The sequence below is a fragment of the Chiloscyllium punctatum genome, chromosome 49, assembly GCF_047496795.1.
Source record: "Chiloscyllium punctatum isolate Juve2018m chromosome 49, sChiPun1.3, whole genome shotgun sequence".
In the NCBI taxonomy this organism is placed as follows: Eukaryota; Metazoa; Chordata; class Chondrichthyes; order Orectolobiformes; family Hemiscylliidae; genus Chiloscyllium; species Chiloscyllium punctatum.
The window spans coordinates 12407603-12420767 of NC_092787.1; the positions used below are offsets into that span (position 1 = coordinate 12407603).

Below are 13165 nucleotides of genomic sequence, written 5' to 3' on the forward strand. Positions count from 1 at the left end.
CGCACAAATTCAAGTCCCAATACTGTGGGAATACCATGCCGTCAGAGTGCATCTTTTGATGAGATGTTAGACTTTGACCCCATCTGCTGTTTGGGGTGAGTGGTAACAATTCCACGGCACTATTTAAACGAGGTTCTCCCTGGTGTCCTGGACAAATATTTATGATTCTTTATTGAAAGTAAAGGCTTTTTTTTAAAAGCTTTGTTGTTTCATCAGGACAATCTGCAAGAATACAATTTAAAGGGAAGACAACCTGTTTACACTGTATAAGAAGAGGATGCAGATTTGATGGCAAATATGATCAGAGTTTTTTTAGCAGTACTTGAGCTCTTGTGCTACCATAGAATCCCTACAGTGTGGAAACAGCCCATCCTGCCCAACAAGTCCGCACTGACTCTTCGCAGAGCATCCCACCAAGACCCATCACCCTGGGTCTGTAATCCTGCATTTCCCATGGCTAAAGCACCTAACCTAACACAATGAGTAATGCAGCATGGCCAACCTCCTAATGTTCCATTTTTGGACTCTGGAAGAAACCCAGAGCACCCGGTGGAAACCCACACAGGCATGGGAGACCGTGCACACTCCACATCGACAGTCACCTGATGCTAGAATTGTACCCAGGTCCCTGGCACTATGAGGCAGCAGTGCTAACCACTGATCTACCAAATGACTAGTTTGATTCAACCAACAGTACTAAAAGAGATGCATTTGATCACTGTCTATGGACATTATGCACAAGTTACTACTTTGCTACATTTTAAAATTGACTTCTATTTCATTATTACTTGTCTATAAAACCTTTTTGGGAGGTCTTGTGGTTGTGAAAATTGCTACCCAAGTGCAAGTCAATATTGAACATGCTTCCCAAAGATGCAACTTAATGAAAACTGGCTTTATTCACACACAACCTTATTTATTAACAAATACTTACCTGGCTCACTTTATCCTGATTATAACCACAATGACTCCAAAATCTCCCTTTCGAACACAAGAACTAGGAGCAGGAGTAGGCAATTCGGCCCCTTCAGTTTGTTCCGCCATTTTATATGATTAGGGGTAATCCCATCTTGGCCTCAATTCTACGTTCCTGCCTGCTTTCCATAACCCTTCAACCCATTCCTAATGAAGAATCTGTCTACCGCCTCCTTAAACTTACTCAATGTCTCAGCATCCACCATGCTCTGGGGTAGTGAATCCCATAGATTCATGACCCTTGGAGAGAGGCAGTTCCTCAAATCTTATTTTAAATCTGCTACTCCCATTCTAAAATTATAAGCTCTTGTTCTAGATTGCCTCACATGTGGAAACATCTCTACATCTACTTTCTAATCCCCTTAGATCTCCTCTCATTCTTCCAAACTCCAGAATGTCTGTGTCTAAGTGAGTAGGTGTACAAGGACATCTAGGATGGGCCAGTGACTTGGGTTACTCTGTAGTGTCTTCCTGGAGCAGAAACAACTCAAAGGAAGATTAGTTCACTGAGTGATAGCAACATTGAATATCGCTCTAAATTACAAGGAGAGGTGTAATGTGACTTGTGAAGTACTCCGACTGGAGCATGAGATTAAAACGAATGCTATTGTGTTAAACTGTAATCATGATTGAGTATTTATTTTTCTTAATTTCCTTTTAATGGTAAAATTTGGAGCCATATTTAACTTGCCTATTTTTCGGTGTGCTTGCCATTAGGATTTTAATGACTCTGTATAGAGTAATACAAATGAGACTATGTAAAGCAGTTATTGAGGAAAAACTAGCAACAATTAAAAACTTGAAATTTTATTTGTTTAGATTAGATTAGATTACTTACAGTGTGGAAGCAGGCCCTTTGGCCCAACAAGTCCACACCGCCCCGCCGAAGCGCAACCCACCCATACCCCTACATCTACCCCTTACCTAACACTACGGGCAATTTAGCATGGCCAATTCACCTAACCTGCACATCTTTGGACTGTGGGAGGAAACCGGAGCACCCGGAGGAAACCCACGCAGACACTGGGAGAACGTGCAAACTCCACACAGTCAGTCGCCTGAGGCAGGAATTGAACCCGGGTCTCTGGCGCTGTGAGGCAACAGTGCTAACCACTGTGCCACCGTGCCGCCCAAATCCATACTTATTCATATGGGACTGGTATCCCATTTGTTTACCTGTGCCCGATGGTCAGCACACTGCAGATAGGTGTTTGAACAAAAATACCAATGTACGTCATACAAGAGAGAGATTCTGAATTTTTTTTTAATGCAGCTAGAAAAGCTAATTTATTTTACTGCATATATGACAGCCTGTACTGGATCACAATGTGAACTGTCCACAAGACATGCAACTGACACATCAAGCTTCATTGATAAGTTGGAATTTTCTCTCACAACACTGATGTGCTTCGAGATATCTAGGGGGCAATTAAACACAGTGATTTTTGGGGAAAATTCATCTTTTTGTGAAATGACAAATGATGAAACAGAATTGAATAATAAAGCCATATAAGAAAAGACATACATCATCACTAGTATTTCTCAGCACTTTCAGTTCCTCCATCCAGTTTAAATTATATATTTTCAGTTAATAACAGAAGCAGGTGGTTCGTGTTCCCAGGAAGCACCAGATGTGAGTTGGAATGATTTGTGCCAGAACTGCAGGTTGTGAAAACGTCCATTAATCCTGTGAATTTAAATCACTTTCTGCTATGGAGCTCTGGATTGACACCTCCTGCCAAAGAGGCAAATGATGAGCACTCTTCTAAGCAGGCACATTGACTTGTTGCATCAATCCAATTTGCCAAATTGTCATCTCCTGTAAGAGGTAGACCTCTGAATCCTGCTGTGAAGTCTTTCCCAGCTGCATGTCTAGCTTGCTGCAATTCTGATACCGTTTACTCTTGAAGTTTGCTTCCACAGTTATTTGTTTCCCCTTTTGAAATGCATTTGCATGAATGACATATTTTCCATTAAGCCCACATACAATTGGCATTGTGGACATGTCACTTGACCGGTCTCTGATTGTTGTCAGCTTCTTAGAATATGTTGATGTTGCATTGTTTCAATTTAAAGGTATCCAGCAGTTTATGGATTATCGTATTTACAAAATAACCATGAAATGAATATAGATGTTGTAAAATTTAGTTTGCTAAGTGGCTGCACTTGGTGATAATAAAATTAAATAATCATGAAAACACCTTGAAAGATGTGGTCGGCTCCAATCGTAAAGGAGCCAGAAACCCAATATCAATTTCACCAGCCTGGCTCTGACCTTCCCTTTTGGAAAGGATTTCTAAACCAAAACTAACCTGCCCATATTTCCAGGATTCTGTGTAAATTCCTTGTGCATTTGTAGTTGAAAGAACTTGTGAAGGTTAAAGTATCGTTTCCTAGTTGGATAAATTAGAAGCCATTTTGCTTGAAGATGAAATAATATTTAGGCGATATTGTTACCTTGCATTAAATGTCCTTTTGGATAACGCCCACTGATTCACATGTTTATTCAAAGTGGAGAAGGAAAGGCATTTTGTAGGTGAAAATTAAGATGACAAATAGTAAATTAGAAAGGAGCTAACATTTACAAAAGTATCAGCAATCATTTACTGTCTGATTTTAGTAACTGCGCCTCAGGTTAAAGTGCCTCAGAATTTATTAGCACTGTATTTCCTCCAGATGGCACTTTAGTTCCATGCATATGTGTTTGCAGTAATATATATCCTGCTGTTTTCAGAACTGTAGTTCGCAATGAGGAAGATTAATAGTCACCTTGTGGTCTATGGTGAGAACCAGGGAAGAATTCTTCTCTTCTGACTATGTGCAGGGAGGTTCTACACATCTCTATAAAACTGATTCATGCCCTGTTAGAAATTTGATATTGTGAACATTGTTTCCAGAGCCAATCATACAACTGAATCGCCTATGAATATTTATGTGTTAGGTCTTTTTTGTTTTATTTATTGGAACATGTGCAGCACTGACAAGGCCAGTATTTATTGCACATCCCTAAAGTGTTAGAAGCAAGTGGCTTGCGTGACCATTTCAGAGGGCACTTGAGAGTCAGCCACATTCCTGTGGGTCTGGAGTCACAAGTAGACCAGACCAAGTCAGGATGAGAGATTTTCTTCCTTAAAAGACCTTAGTGAAACTGATTTTTACAAATATCAATGCTAGTTTTGGGCTAGTTTTATGTTTCAGATTTATGGATTGAGTTCAAATTCCTCCATCTGCTATAGTGGAGTTTGAATCAATTTCCTAGGTCATTAGCCTCTGGATTACCTGACTAGTATTCCGACATTAGTGCTGATTCCCTCAAGGTCATTTGACTGACATTGAAAATGGTCTCCTAAAGTGCTTATCCTTGAAAGCAGTTGCTATATGTCTTTTACTCTTCTTCATAACACAAGTATCAGCACAGGCTGTTTTGGAATAATGTGTAATCCCATCTCAAGGATATAGATTTCAGATAAGATTTCCCCACTTTTGTGGCAATACAAATTCAGAGCAGGAGTAGGCTATTTGGCCCCTCAAGCTGCTCAGGGCTGATTTGCCTGTAGCCTCTACCCTACCTTCTTGCCTAACCCTAATAACCTTTAACTCCCTTCTTGTCAAGAATCGTTGTCTGTCTTGAAGATATTCAATGACCCTCCCTCCACTGCTTTGGGGAAGAGAGTTCCAAAGACAGAGAAAAGATTTCTCTCCATCTCTTCTCTGATGGAAGACCCCTTATTTTTAAACTGTGCCCCCTAGTTTTAGTGACTCCCACAAGAGGAACAATGCTGTCAGCACTCAGCCATGTCAGGATCCTATAAGTCTCAATAAGATCATCTCTCACTCTTCTCAACTCCATTGGTACAGACCCAACTTGACCAACCTTTCCTCAAAAGATAAACCCTTTTGTCACCACCTCTGTCCAACCCAATTCTAACCCAGGTATCTCTGCACGGTTTCTATAGCATTTATATCCTTTCTTAAATGAGAACAAAACTATACACAGTACTCTTGGTGCAGTCTCAGCATTGTCCTGTACAGCGATAGTAAATCTTCCCTTGTCAGATATTCTGTTCCCCTTGCACTAAATGGCAACATTCCATCTTCCTTCCTAATCACTTGATGTGCCTGCTCACCAGCCTAATGTGATCCATGTGCCCTGCACACCCAGACTCTACTCGACCTCAGAATTCTGCAGTTCCTCGCCATTGAAATAGTATTCTTCCTACCACAGTAGACAAGTTCACAGTTTTTATATTATATTCCAGTTGTCTAATGTTTCCCCACTCACTTAACTTGGCTATATCACTTTTGCAGACTCCTTCTGTTGTCTTCACAATTCACTTTTCTACATATCTTTGTATCGTTGGCAAGTGTAGCAAGCATACATTTGGTCCCGTCAACCAATTCATTGATGTAAAGTGTCAATAATTAAGGCCCCAGCATTGGTCCCTGTGGCACTGCACTTGCTAACCTAAAAATGACTTGCTTATATCTGCTCCCCGTTTGCCCTCTATCTAAGCTTTTGCCCCCTAAACATTGTGGACATTTGTGTAGCATTGTAATCCTCAAAGTGGCAGCTTCTCCAATAGCTTCTGGAACTGTAAGTGTAGTATATGCATTGGTTCCATTTCATCCACATTAGTCGTTACTCCCTCAAAAAAAAAATTCTCGTAAGTGAGAAGACATAGTTTACCTGTCTCAAGGCCATGTTGAATCTGTCTGATTGCACCAAGGCTTTCTAAGTATCCCTTAATGAAAGATTCAAGCATTTTCTCTATGATCAATGTTAGCTGGCTTGTATTTTCAGCTTTCTATCCAAACAATCCCCCACCCAGTTTCTTGAGCATGTTATCTTCCAATCAGATTTATGCCTTTCCAGAATCTGCTATCTCTTCTATCACAGTGGCTCACTGGTTAGCACCACTGTCTCTCAGCGCCAGGGACCCAGGTTCAATTCCTGCCCTGGGTAACTGTCTGTGTGGAGTTTGCGCATTCTCCCCGAGTCCTCTGGGTGCTCTGGTTTTCATCCCACAGTCCAAAGATGTGTGGGTTAGGTAAATTGGCCGTGCTAAATTGCCCATAGTGTTAGGTGCATTAGCCAGGGGTAAATACAGGATAGGGGTATGGGTTTGGGTGGGTTACTCTTCGGAGGGTTGGTGTGGACTTGGGCTGAAGAATCTGTTGCATACTGTAGGGAATCTAATCTCATCTCAGCAGCAAGCCCTTGAAATGAAATTCATCAGGATCTGGACACTTATCAGCTTTTAGTTCTAATAATTATCTGAATAGCGTTTCCCTGGTGAATGTAATTGTCTGGAGTTCCTCCCCCTTTTTAAACCCTGGTATTCAGTTACTTGTGTCCTTAACAGTGAAGACCGACACGCAATAGAGCGAGGAGACGGTAGTTAGGGAAAAGTTTTATGAAAAACTCAACGTTGTACAAAGCAGATGTTAAAGTAAATCAAATGTTCCGCAGTGCTGTCAAGTGTGCACTATTTTTGGTTCCTCAATGGGGAATGGGTGCACATTGTGAAATGGAATTTCCGTTCATTTTCGGTCTAGTTTGCATTGCAACCGGCCCAGTCATTTCAAAGGATTGTGACATTCGAAATACAACTGAGTTACGTCCAAAGCCATTTGTGTTCTTATTTTCCACAATCTTCTTATGATGGCTTAAGATTAGTTTTTCCAGGAGGGATTCGGGTCTCATCCACAAATTGCCAAGTCAAAGTGCCAGGTTTCCATAGCCTGCATTTTTCAAATTGTGTCCATTTGCTGAGACACATGGGCTTTGGTAAACAGGATTGGCAAGGTTTTGCAAAGCAAAAATTAGGAAACTGAGCCATGTACATCAGTTAAACCAGTCAAATGTGTCAATGTAGACACTCGGTTGATCCAGCTTTGGGACTGAGACTGAGAACTTTGGGACTGAGACTGAACTTTGGGACTGCTGGTTTTCAGAGGAAATAAAATTGGAACACATCAAATTCCAGCTGGAATTTTTTACTCTAGTGACTAGGGAATCTAGGAAATCTGGTTGATTACAATATGATTACAAAACACTTAAGGGTCATGGCCATATCCTGTCGATATTAATTCACTTCCATCCGACAGGTGTAAGAATGCTTATGCTTTGTGTGTCCCTCTCTTCCCTATATCAGATACACCCCTCCAAAATGATAAATGATCTAAGCCATGTAGGGTGAACTTTAAGCTAGTGAAAGGCAAAATTACAACCAATATTGAACTATATTGATCAGGTCTGAGATCACCATATGGAATAGATTTTTCAGTGGAGAAGAAAAAGTGAGAAGTGCAGGAATAATTATGGTCTGTTGGTTCTTTTAGATGCATTAAGTGAGTAGGGTCAAGTGGTTTTCTGTATCTGTAACCATATTTGATCTTGTGAAAGAAGTAAAAGTTCGTACGCACTGTAAAACCAAAACTTCAAAGCAACTCTTTGTTCCAACTATCTAGAAAAAGAAAGCAGGCCAAAGTATATTTGCATACTTAACACCAAAGTATAAATGACACATTAAAGTATTTAAACATGCAACACAAATTTACATTTTCTGTCTTTACATTATTGCAGACTTTGACTTCAGTATTAGCCGTTATGATATATTGCTGCAAAAATGCACAGAGAACTCAGTGCTTTCAGTCACCTCATAGTGTGTCTGATATATTCGATACAGACATATTCTTCCAAGCATTTGAAAAACTTTCTGTAAGAGTCCAACATTGTTTTGAAATGGAAGAACAGGCGATGTTAATGGTGACTTCTGTCATGTTTGATTTCTGAAACGGTGTACACAGTTGAGTTGGATATGCTTTGTAATAAGCTGCAGTGGAGGTGTTCCCTGTTAAACTGAGGTCCCAGTGCTTAAAAATACATATCCAGACCTAGCATTTATACAGTTATTTCCAGATGTTCACACATGGTTTAGATGAGGAGGAGATGGTCATGTGTAAAAGGCTGACCAGCTGAGCTACAGACAGCATTTACTACATTTGGCACTGTGTATATGGCGTTTTAAATTGTATTTTACATGAACTGGTCTCCCCCCTTGATTATTCTGCTGTTGTGGCTTTGAGTTGCCTTTACTCAATATGGTTGGGGTACCTTGCTGAGAAAGTGTTGACCAAAAGAAGCAAATTAAAAATAAGTAACAAGATAGCGACTGTTTAACAGCCCTTGTAGGTCTGTGTTGAGGATTTATTATATATTTTTTTGCAGACACTGCGTTGTGATGTAGACCAATCCAATATCCCCATGAATGAACCATGAGGGAGCATGGAGATAATTTATTTCTGCCTCAGCAGGACTGTGTCTGTAATTCAAATGCTGCCAATCTATTTTGGCTGAACTATATTTTCTCTTGCAGGGTTTGGCCATCTATCACGTGCTGCCACCAGCTGAGACAAAACTAAACACTGCTCAACCAGCAAGGGGAGCATGTACAAGAGGAATGGCCTGATGGCCAATTTGAGAGTCACGTCTGCCACACCAGAGGTAAGGAGTCAATGTGTGGATACATCTCTCCCCTTCAGATGGGCAGAATGAGCCAGCTGTGAACACGAGCCATTTATCCTGTTGGCCTTTATCCTCATGGCTGTTGACAGCACGTCTGAGATTTGTGTAATTTGCAGACGTTGAAATGATATCTCATATACCAGTCTAGGTTATTTATACATAATCAAATAAGAGACCACACCGACCCCTGCCGGTCATACTATGTACTTCCCTACAATCTGATAAATAGTCAGTGTCCAATTAAAATAAACTTGATGCATGATTTCGGAGGTGATTTTCTTAATGTCTGTCCAAGTCCTTGCAGTGGTGCTTTTCCTCAGCAGCCTTTAACCCCCCTCCACTGTCATAGTGTAACCTTTATGACCCACTGTGACTGACACTGGAAGAGATGTTCCCACTGCGCTTTTCATCCAAACCTCCATTAAAATCCCCATTTAAAAATTGGCTGTAGGCATTTCAAACAAAGTGGCTGCAATTGTTCCACCTTTTTTGCTTTTTTCAACGGCTGTGTATTTTATTCATTTTGATGTGCCATTTTATTCAAGTAGCACATTCATATGGAGAGCCTGGCTTCTGTTTGGATGAATTGGACATTAGAGAACCACCTTTTCAATATTTATTTTTGGCCGTACGTCTGCTGTTGCTCTGGTAGCACCCTTACTCGTCCATTGCAAGGTTTTTGGTTCAAGTCCCATACTAGGCCTTGGGTACAACATCAAGGCTGACACAGGAGGAGAAGTGAATTGTAATAGCATCCTCTTGCTTCCTATATGGCCACAGGAGGATGCTATTACAGTATTTATGTATGTTTATTCTGGAATTATGCCTATTTACAAATAGGAACATCTTACTGTAGACCTTGAATTGAGAAAATAGGACAAGAACTGGGATGTAGAATATTATTACAAAGGTTAAGCAAAGGAATTGGATTACTCTAATAGTAAACAGCTGGGAATACTTTATCCGAAAACCTTGTGACCAACTGTTTTGGATAAAGGATGTTTTTGGAGGCATTTACCCATGATTCATTTGGGCCCATTTGGAGAAAAAGTCCTTTGGGGGAAAAAAGCTTCGCTTGTGCGAACAGACCTAAAAATAAAGTTTTCTTAAAGGCCTGAACATTCTTGTAGATACGCTTTTGTCTGTTCATGTCCATTTGGGCCAAGCAAATTCTTTTTTTCCAAAGAGCCCATACTTGGTGTGCTCAGGGGCTGATTAGCTCAATTGGCTGTACGGCTGTTTGGTGATGCAGCGTGCCACTCCCAGCGTGGGTTCAGTTCCTGCACCGACTGAGGTTACCAAGAATGATACTCCTCCCCTTGCCTGAGACATGGTGACTCTGAGGTTAAACCACCGCCAGTCTGCGCTCTCATTAGCGAGAGAGAGAGAGATGCCCTATGGTTTAGTAAGACTGTGGCGACTTTGCCTTTACTCAGTGTGTCTACAGGGCCATTTGTGTGCGCTTTTTCAAAAAGACCTTCCGATTTTTGGTCTTTTTGGTTTTCAGAACTGCAACCTGTAATACCAAAGGCAAGTGGTGTAACATTATATGGGCATTATGTAGTTACTGTAAATCAGGTAATAGATTGTAATTCGCCCGACAAATTGCCCAATAGATCTGTGCGCTATTAAAAACTGCAAGAACTGCAGATGCTGAAAATCAGGAATAAAACAGAAATTGCCAGGAAAGCTCAGCAGGTACGGCTGCATCTGTGGAGAGAAGTCAGATAAGATTTTGGGTTGAGTGACCCTTCCTCCGATCTGGATGCTCTGTTGTCAGGAAGTCAAAGCTTTTACAAGATCAAACCTGACAAGTAAATGCCTATCTTTAACTTGAATTAGATGATCAGTCAAAGTCCTATTTGACTATTCATACCCGCATGGGTCTCTTTCAGTTTCATAGGCTGCTATTTGGTGTTGCTTCAGCCCCTGGAATTTTTCAAGAGGTAATGAGCCAAATTTTGCAAGGAATTCAAGTGTTATTGCGATTATGAACGTGCAGCAGATCCACGATGGCAGGCAGAGGAAGGCGCTGCAGTATTTGAAAAAGCATAAAGTTCAAGCAAAAGCAGTCAACTGTGAAAGATTTCAAAATTATGTTGAGTATTAGGCTCACAGGGCAGATAATGATAGCTTACTTGCTGCCCAGAGTAAGATTCAAGCAACATACCCACACCATTAGTGTTTCAGAGTTAAGACCTTTCCTTTCTACAATAAATTCATAATAAATTTAACACGCCTTGTTGCATCTGTTGAAGAAACTCTTGAGGAAGGGTGTCCCATGGCTTTGGACAAAGGAGAGTGATAAAACAGTCAAGTTGTAAAAGTAACTTGGAAGTTGGCACAATATTTTTACATTATGGGATCGAGGTTCACAAGGAGGTGTTAGCAATTCTGGCAAGTATGAAAATAGATAAGTCTCCTGAGTCAGATGGGATTTTTCCTCTGATTCTCTGGGAAGGCAGGGAGGAGATTGCAGAGCCTTTGGCTTTGATCTTTGTTATCATTGTTGACAGGAATAGTGCCAGAAGACTGGAGGATAACAAATGCTGTCCCCTTGTTCAAGAAGGGGAGTAGAGACAACCCTGGTAAATATAGACCTTGTGAGCCTTACTACAATTGTGGGTAAAGTGTTGGAAAAGAGAGAGGATTTATAATCAACTAGAAAGGAATAAGTTGATTAGGGATAGTCAGCACTGTTTTGTGAAGGGTAGACAATGCCTCACAAAACTTATTGAGTTCTTTGAGAAGGTGACCAAACAGGCAGATGAGGGTAAGGCAGTTGATATGGTGTATGTGGATTTCAGTAACATGTTTGATCAGGTTCCCCATGGTGGGCTATTGCACAAAATAAGGAGACCTGGGATTGAGAGCGATTTAGTGGTTTGGATCAGAAATTGGCTAGCTGAAAGAAGACAGAGGGTGGCAGTTGATGGGAAATGTTCATCCTGGAGTTCAGTTACTAGTAGTGTACCACAAGGATCTGTTTTGGACCACTGCTGTCTGTCATATTTTTTAATAAAAGACCTGGAAGGGGGTGTAGAAGGATGGGTTAGTACATTTGTGGTTGACACTAAGGTGGAGTTGTGGATAGTGCTGAAGGATGTTGTGAGTTACAGAGACATAGATAAACTGCAGAGCTGGGCTGAGAGGTGGCAAATGGAGTTTAATGTGGAAAAGTGTGGGGTGATTCACTTTGGAAGGAGCAAGAAGAATGCAGAGTACTGGCCTAATGGTAAGATTCTTGGCAATGTGGATGAGCAGAGAGATATTGGTGTCCAAGTATATAATTCCCTGGAAGTTGCCACCCAGGATGTTAGGGTTGTTAAGAAGGCATACAGTGTGTTAGCTTTAATTGATAGAGGGATTGAGTTTTGGAGTCACGAGGTCATTTTGCAGCTGTTCAAAACTCTGGTACGGCTGCACTTGATGTATTGCATATAGTTCTGGTCACCGCATTATAGGAAGGATGTGGAAGCTTTGGAAAGGGTTCAGAGGCGATCAGAGGATGTTGCCTGATATGGAAGGCAGGTCTTATGAGAAAAGGCTGAGGGGCTTGAGGCTGTTGTCGTTAGAGAGAAGATAGTTGAGAAGTGACTTAATCGCAACGTATAACATAATCAGAGGGTTCGATAGGGTGAATGTGGTGTATATGGATTTCAGTAACACATTTGATACGGTTCTCCATGGTAGGCTCATGGTGAAGGCTAATACAAGGGGGCTGAGCTTTAAATTGAGGGGTGATGGATGTAGGACAGATGTCAGAGGTAGTTTCTTTACTCCGAGTAGTAGGGGCATGGAATGCCCTGCCTGCAACAGTAGTAGACTTGCCAAATTTAATGGCATTTAAATGGTCATTGGATCAACCTATGGATGAAAATGGAATAGTGTAGGATAGATGGGCTTCAGATTGGTTCCACGGGTCAACAGAATATCGTGGGCTGAAGGGCTTGTACTGTGCTGTTTATGTTCTATGTTCTATTATGATGTGTCCAAAAAGATTGAGCTGGTATATGATACCTCTCCATAGTGGACACTATGAACTCTCATTATTGGATAATGGTGATGACAGTCCAGAGTGTGGTGCTGGAAAAGCACAGGAGGAATGAAGGGCTTTTGCCTGAAACGCCGTTTTCCTGATCCTCAGATGCTGCCTGACCTGCTGTGTTTTTCCAGCACCACACTCACGACTCTAATCTCCAGCATTTGCAGTCCTCACTTTCGCCTAATGGTGATGACAGACTGATTGCATTTGCCTCAGTACCACTGAGTGAAATTAAGCCTAGAATCTTTGATTTTTGGAGTTAGATGACTTATTAATATTTGTGCAGTATTAGTTTTGCAATCAAAACCAATTATAAGCCTCTGGCAGTTAGTTTGAATCCAAAGGCTCCAGAATTCACTTTAACAGCAGCCTGAATGCAGCTCTTGACTTTGATTTTGTCTCCTACTAGAATGACGTTAAATACAGATGGTTGGAAGATCATTGCTGTGCAATGCCATCTTCAGATTACTATACGCTTAGTACAGACCAACAAAAAGGATATATTTTTCTTTATACATGTAGAAGTGTCGCCAGGCACAGCACGTGGTTTTGCTGGGACAACTCTTAGAAGCCCATAGTATTAAGAGTTTAAAATTATATCACAAATGAGCAGCTAA

General features: G+C 41.1%; 1 protein-coding gene across 6 annotated transcripts in view; it reads left to right on the forward strand.

Moving 5' to 3' along the window:
• Positions 1-13165, forward strand: part of LOC140469439 (ras-specific guanine nucleotide-releasing factor RalGPS1-like) — a 956086-nt gene that overhangs the window by 152671 nt on the left and 790250 nt on the right. For all 6 annotated transcript variants that reach the window (XM_072565956.1, XM_072565961.1, XM_072565957.1 and 3 more), the window contains one exon: positions 8355-8482. In XM_072565956.1, the coding sequence (XP_072422057.1) occupies positions 8426-8482 (57 nt within the window). In that variant the 5' untranslated portion in view covers positions 8355-8425. The remainder of the gene's footprint in view (positions 1-8354; positions 8483-13165) is intronic.